The sequence below is a fragment of the Labrus bergylta genome, chromosome 15 (assembly GCF_963930695.1).
Source record: "Labrus bergylta chromosome 15, fLabBer1.1, whole genome shotgun sequence".
NCBI lineage: Eukaryota > Metazoa > Chordata > Actinopteri > Labriformes > Labridae > Labrus > Labrus bergylta.
The window spans coordinates 17,287,733-17,295,487 of record NC_089209.1 but is presented as its reverse complement, the minus strand read 5'-3'; the positions used below and the strand labels follow the sequence as shown (position 1 = coordinate 17,295,487).

Genomic DNA, 7,755 nt, shown 5'->3' with positions numbered 1-7,755 from the left:
TACAGAAGTCATCTGACAAAGATATTCAAATGGCGGATTTTGTACATTTATAGGCACATAAATCATGCTCTTAATTAACTATGTACCTCTGGAAAACAAGCTGCCTGAGTTACATGTTACAATTTCCAGACAAAATTATAATTTCTGGGTACAATGCCTACCCTATGATTTTTTTCCCAAAAAATATTAAGACGTTTATTCTAGCTATATTTTACTCCTGAATATTTACTTTAGAAAATACAATGAAAAAAACAAAACAGTACAGTCTTAAATAATAAAATAGATCCTACAGTACATGACTCATAAATTGCTTTAAGTCATTTTTATAAATAAAGCTGTTAAATAATCACTGATGTCTTGCTCATCACCTTGTTCTTATATGTGAGAATTTGTGTAGCACTTAAAAAAAACAAAAACCTAAATATATCTCCGACAGTGATATGCAAAGTGCAGGAGGGGTGTATTATTGTGTCTCGAGTGGCCCCCCGCAGGAACAGTGCATTCTGGGACAGCGGCAGGCAGTGGTTCCGTATTTGTGATTTTTTTTTTTTACAGCTAGCTGATAGTTGCGTTTCTATGCAGCCTGCTGGAAGAAATGGAGGAAAATGGGACGCCTCCTTTTTGATGTCTATCACTGAAAGGACCGCACGGCTGCCCCACTTTTAGGTAAATGTTTTAAATATGTCGGTTCTGGTTCGCCATGGACGCTGTTGTTGACGAGGTTTGGTCTGTACGGACTGCTTCTAAGTTGTTAGCTGTTAATGCTAACTTACTGTGTAGCATTTACAGGAAGCTGCCCGTCATAAAACACCGAAGCTGCGACGGTGTTTTAGTCGATGTGCATTTTTGTTTCAGCTGGTAGAATAACAGACACGGAGTGAAACGTGAAAATCGATGTAAGTCGTCGGTGGCTCGGTTTGTCTGACGGCGGCCAATACAGGATAGAAAAAACTAACATCAAGGCTTGTAGGCTCCAAGTGAAACATTGCATGTTTACACTGCAAGGAAACACACAAGACATTGTTTGGATTAAATAGGTTCTGCTTATGCAGTTAATTAGAAATCCGGGTTGCTGCAAATGCAAAGGAGTGCCTTGCAGGACATGCTCATTTGAAACGCATAGTGGATAGCCTAGATACCATTGCTGTTTTATCTAATGCAAAACACTGCTTTTAAATATTACTCTGTAAAAGTACATTTGTTGCTTTGTTCAGTTGCAATAAGAGCTGTCAAATGCATTAACAAATGCAGTGTCAGTGCTTTATTGATACCCCCAACCGAGGAGGTGTCAGCCAGGCAGGGAGAGGACACATGTAATACGAAAAACCATTGTGAAAGGGTTGGGGTATTTCAAAAGATATGAGCAGATAGTACAACTTTTGATAACGAGTGCATGGCTGTTTGAAAAGATATAGAAGCATACTGCAAAAGTAAACTGAAGATACACCTAAATAGGGCAAACTTCAAATGAGGATCATTCACACTGAGGCATGAAGTAATCCAGGTTTGTGTTTTAGGTTATACATTTTCATCGTATCATGTCAGTGTCATTTCCCCCCCTATTTCTGGCTTTTAATGTATGCAATTTGATATCTTAATGATTTATTCTCTTCATTCATTGTGATATATATATTTTTTAAGATCCAAAAGCCTCTTGGCTTTTGCATTCCTATTTCCTTCAAGATTTTCATCATTAAACTCAGTTGAAACAAGGATCTTCCACTTGTTTCTCTTAATAATAATGTGTGAAGGTGATGGGTGATCTGACCATATTAAACATTTACACATGAGCTCTTAAAACTTCAGCCTTTTTGCGCAAGTCTCCATGTTGCAATATCCTGCACCATGACATGATGTAAAGATTATGAAATTGTCGTTATTGATATTTCTCAACCCTATTTGCAACGATGCACCTAATGTAATCTATGTATTTATTTCTCATATAGGTGGTTCATGCACACTGCTACCCTGCTGCCTCCCAGCGACCGTAATGCCTTATGGAAAATCCATCCGCCATCAATGACATTCCAGCGGGATCCATGTTTACAACAACAGATCATTTTGCCAACAGTTAGCCTCACAGCAGCTCTTTTTTAATTAAGCTTGCTCCCTTTGTAAAGCACTGCATCTTAGTTTGAAACCTGTGCTTTGTGTTTCACTGCAACCAATTTTTCTCCTTTAGCAAGAGGCTAACCCTCTACCATGAGATTCCGAATCTACAAGAGGAAGGTGGTGATACTGACTCTGGTGGTTGTCATCTGTGGCCTCGCTTTCTGGAGCAGTGGAAGGCAGAAGAAGAACGAAAGCGGAGCGTTCCCCAAAGAGATAGAGACGGTGAGGAGAAGCAGCAGCATTAGCAGTAGCAGCAGTAGCATCAACAATCATATCCAGGTGCAAGTTACACCTGCGGCCAGCCGGGTGTCTGTTCCACCTCCTGTAATACAAACAAATGACACACACCAGGAAAAAGCTAAGGACAAAGAGAAGATTCCCAAGCCAGAGATAGATAACACCACTTTAGTCTATCGGGGAATTGTTTTCCAGCTCAACTTTGACCAGACAATAAGAAACGAGGAAAAGTTTAAGGCAGCGCGGCAGAAGGATGATCTGGTCGTGGTGGTTCAGGTCCATAATCGGCCAGACTACCTGAAGCTGTTATTGGACAGTTTGCGGAAAGCCAGAGGTATAGAGAACATACTGCTGATATTCAGCCATGATTTCTGGTCCCCAGAGATAAACAAAGTGGTGGCCTCTGTTGACTTCTGTCAGGTACTTCAGATTTTCTTCCCCTTCAGCATCCAGCTGTACCCACAGGAGTTCCCAGGACATGACCCCAAGGACTGCCCCAGAGACATTCCTAAAAAAGAAGCCTTAAAGCTGGGTTGCATCAACGCAGAGTACCCTGACTCGTTCGGCCACTACCGCGAGGCCAAGTTTTCACAGACCAAGCACCACTGGTGGTGGAAGCTGCACTTTGTATGGGAGAGAGTCAAGGCTGTAAAGGATTATAAAGGTCTAGTCCTGCTGATCGAGGAGGACCACTTTATGTCCCCTGACTTTATCCATCTCTTAAAGCTGATGTCAGTTCTGAAAAGGGAGCAGTGCACCGACTGCGACATCCTCTCATTGGGGAGCTACAGCCACATCGGCTTCTCCAGCAAAGCCAATAAGGTGGAGGTAAAGGCATGGAAGTCCACCGAGCACAACATGGGGATGGCTCTGAGCAGAGAGACGTACCAGAAGCTCATCCAGTGCACCGACACGTTCTGCACATATGACGACTACAACTGGGACTGGTCCTTGCAGCACCTGACCGTGTCCTGCCTACCCTCCTACTGGAAGGTCATGGTGAGCGAGGCGCCGAGGATCTTCCACGCCGGAGACTGCGGCATGCACCACAAGAAGGCTTCCTGCATGCCGATCAGCCAGAAAACCAAGATTGAGAACATCCTACAGAGCAGCGGGAACCAGCTGTTCCCAAAGAACCTCCTGATAACAAAGAGACTGCCCGCCAACGGGGCTGGAGGGGTGGCCCCACATGTGAAAAACGGGGGCTGGGGAGATATCAGGGACCATGAACTCTGCAAGAGTTATGTGCGATTACAGTGACCTTAATTACTACTATTATATATTATTGTCTCTTTTGCATCCTCTATAAAGAAAAAAGCCTTTTAAAAGTAACTCTTTATGGACTATTCTTCATATTGCCTGTTTTATTGGACTGTTCCAAATAAAGACGAATGTTGGATTTTTGGCTTCTTTAACACAAATATGTCTTCAAATTGAATTATTTATAAGTGATTCCTGCCAAGTCTGCTTTGTTATGTAAGTCGTCATTAACAACAATCTACTAAACTATCTATGGTTGTGTTTTCTCTAACAAGGTTTTAAATTGGTTTAAATAAAAATAGCCAAAAGGACAGTATTTTACAGAGGTCAATTGGGAAGAGTAGGCAGTTGCTCATGAAGACAGTCATGAATTTGGTGTGTCCATGCATTTGGTAATTCCACTGTGCATGCATAATTAATTTGAAGATATTTATATCACACAAAATAGCTGAGATCAAAAGAGGTCCTTTGAGACACCTTGTTCCATTTCAACCATCTCCTTAGCTTCAACAGGTATCTAGAGCAAGCTGAGACAGTCATTACTCCTGTGTCTGCTGAAAAGATGTCATCTAAGATGCATAGTATTCAGAAGCATGCTAGTAATACTTCCATATTAGGCACAAAAGGGAACTTAGAGAGGCCGCGTTTGTTTGGTGCAGTGCATTTAATTTATTTTGTTGCAATGCATCAATCTGCAGATGAGCAGTTAGTTATCTGACGATTTAGTCACTTGTATCCTTTTGCAGAGATTTTTTTATTTTGCAGATAAATGCCCACAACGCACCTGGAGCGGTCCCAAGACGCTGATACAACTTTCGCGTCCCTGTTGTTGCTATTGAAGGTGCATTTACATTTTAAGTGCTTGGACCACAGCTCAGTATTGATGGTTTCCGCTGAGGCCCAAGCTCGATGGCTCGTCTGAAGGCTGCATTGATCGCCCCCCCCCCCCCCCCCCCCCCTCTGGCAATGTTTAACAATCAGTTCTGCACACTGTTCAAAATCTGGAGTATCTGCAAAGTTATTGCTGACTAAACACACCGTTTGGTTCTTTTAAAATACTTTTCTGGAGGGCATTCTGAGATTCTGCTCTTTACAAAATTTCTCAATGTTTGCATGAAACGCTAAATGTTAGGCATATATTCTTAGCACAGTGGTTCATTAAGACACACGATTATAAAAGATTGATCAGCACTGGTAGAACAGACTGCAGGAAAACAAGTCTCACTTTGTATTTAATATGTGAACTGAAATTCCTAATGCAGTGTGAAAACTTGTGATTCTGGGGCTGCTGTGCCGAGGTCATGTGACTGGCAAATTGTGTAGCTGCTCCCTTGGTGGAGTCTCAATTATTGGGCCCACATCTCAGGGGACACAGGGCTCAGAATAGAACTGAGAATAAGAGGAAGTGGCACTCTGCCCTGGATTCTTGGTGACTAATGGTGAACTTGTGCTAGAGCCTTTAAAATGTCATGTGCACTTGCCTCTAAAAAAAACCTAAGTTATTTTGTATTTACTTTATAGTTTGATAGCCCAAGAATGTAATCCTTTACTGCACTGCACATAGCACCTTCACATGGTGAAACCTGATATCAATAAAGGAGAACATATTGACCAATGACAAGTAGGTAACAAGTGAAAACTGAAGCAGACAATCACCGACGGCAAAGATGAGCGAGATATTCGCATAATATTTCCTCATTTGTTTCAATGTTGGTTTGCTTACATGCATAAAAAAATGAAATAACTCAATTCCAACCCTTTTTAACAACACAACATGGACTTGGAAGTATTACAGTAAATGGCTTTAATCACACATTTTAAAATGAACAATGGATCAAATGAGTTGTTCTAAAATATGAATCCTCAGATTACTTACCAATCACTGCAGCTCGCCTCAGCTTTATGTAAAAGTTGAATGCTTTTTAGCTTATTGTTTTGGCATCCCTGTAGTGACTAGTTTAGATTCACTCTTTAAACTCTCAGTGCATTTCATGGCCCACAGTTGTTTGCTTGAAGGTAATTGCTGCTTGCCTGCTATAGTATCAGAAGACAAAATGTGCTACCTGCTTTTCATCAAACTATTGACTGTAACTGTCAAATGAACAGTGGTCCATTTATATTAGCGAGCTGTTAATATTGGCTCATATATTGCCTGTATAAGCTTAATGAGCTTTTATTCTTACTATGATTCTAATAACTAAGATTCTGGAAATAATTTGCAATACACTATATCCAGCAAAGTCTAAATTCATCAGCTGAATGCCAATAGCTCTCACTATTTTCAAGTACAAGCTAAGCTTTAAGATGTAATCCAATTAATTGTCACTTCCTTACACAATGTATTTCTTATTACTAAACTCACCACAGGTCTCAACAATGGGCTTAATAAATATCCCTGACTAATTTGAGGTTAAATTACATTTAATATTCTGTCTCAACCTGTTATAGAATGAAGTATCCTCAACTCCGTGTAATTTAGTCAATTTAGCTGCATGCATTCATTACCACAATCCATTTTATTGTGCTGTGATGTTTTTGCAACACATTGAATGCCGTTCATTCTTCAGGCCCATGCCTCTGAGAGTCTATATTAATCATTCATAGCTGTTGCACACATTGCTATGTAAACATAAGTCTAGGTCAATATATGGAGGGACGCAGACTTGGGAATTGCATCTGTGAGAAGATGATTAAAGCAGGATTCTACAGTAGCAATGGGATTCTCTTTCAATCTATTGAATTTCTATCAAGAGGGATCCCCTGAGGATGCAAGATAAATGTAGCTGTTTTCAAAGCTCTTACTGTATATTTTGATTGCTATTCAAATGGCCTGCTAGTAAAACTTAAAGGCTGGTGCAGTTTATTTATATTGAATATATTTGGTTGGAGACATGCAGTTGAGAAATAAATACATAATAAAAAAATATTTGGTATAGTCAAAGTGATGTTTTCTATGTAAAACATCTCTCCAAGTGCCAATCCTGATTGATACCCGCTCAGTATTGATGCAGCTCAGCGGGGGGATCAGACAGTCAGTCAGCTCCTGTCAGGTGTTGATTGATACCTTGACAGGATGATCAGGTTTGCCCAGCCTGCTAATCACTCTTCTTACCACTTTCCTCTCTGTGATGCCACACGCTGCAGGTTTTAATGGCTGCAAGTGCTCGTATTTCTTCTAAAAGTGTCTTATAAATTATGGAGGAGCCAGTTTTATTCCCCCACTTTGAATATAAAATATATATGAAGTAGTAGGGTGAAGTAGTAGAAATGCAATTGTACAAAGAAGGAGGGAACGGGAAATAAACATATCGTGGATGTTTTGGTGATAGCTGTTATCGAGTAAAAGTTCACTTAATGGTTATGAGTGCTTCTCAATCTTGCATTTGTTTTAGCAATATTGCCATCTACTGGCTACATGTGGCTTTAATTGCAATCAGTGGTGGGGAAAAAGTATACAGATAGTTTTCTATAGTACAACACGGTAGCCTTAAGTGGACATTCATCCACACATCGTATTTAGCCAATGCAAAAGCTCAAAACAAACACAGAAATATTCTGAACTAACCTCAATAGTGTGGGCAATGGTAGCAAGACATGTGGTCTGTCCTATCATAGTGACAAGCAACTTGTTTGTTTCTAGATCATCAGAATATGCTCCTGTTATCAGGATAAAACAAGCTTAATTTTATGAGAATAATGAGATAAAGATGTTGAAATCTTGAGAAATGAGTGAAATTAATTAGTTGTCAAAGGAAAACCAAGTTTGTCCATTAAGTGCTTCTAGACAAAAGTACAAATACCACTCTATAAAAACACTCAACTTCAGGTAATAATGTGCAAATATTATCAGCCTGAATTTATGGAGGTAAAGTAACCTTGTCAAATTCTGGCAGTTTTATACCACCATGTGATGTTTTTGATCAGTACAACTAAAAGACTTTTAACAATTTAAACTCTTAACACAGTTTGCACAACATCCATCTGTGTAGGCTATGCATTAAACACATTTCTTGTTGCTTTTACACAAAATGCATATATTTAACACATATTTAAATTGCTTGAACTTATTTTACACACAAGCTCAACCGAGACCAAAACAATGGATTTTTACAGCCAAATTTACAAATTCTTTCACACTGTATATGT

The 7,755-nt window shown here is 39.8% G+C and overlaps 1 protein-coding gene across 1 annotated transcript; it reads left to right on the top strand.

Moving 5' to 3' along the window:
- Window positions 1-507: 507 nt before the first annotated feature.
- Window positions 508-3,858, top strand: mgat2 (alpha-1,6-mannosyl-glycoprotein 2-beta-N-acetylglucosaminyltransferase). The gene is made up of 2 exons (XM_020632368.3): window positions 508-666; window positions 1,947-3,858. The coding sequence occupies exon 2, from the start codon at window positions 2,203-2,205 to the stop codon at window positions 3,607-3,609; it is 1,407 nt and encodes a 468-aa protein (XP_020488024.1). The 5' UTR covers window positions 508-666; window positions 1,947-2,202; the 3' UTR covers window positions 3,610-3,858.
- The last annotated feature ends 3,897 nt before the right edge of the window (window positions 3,859-7,755 follow it).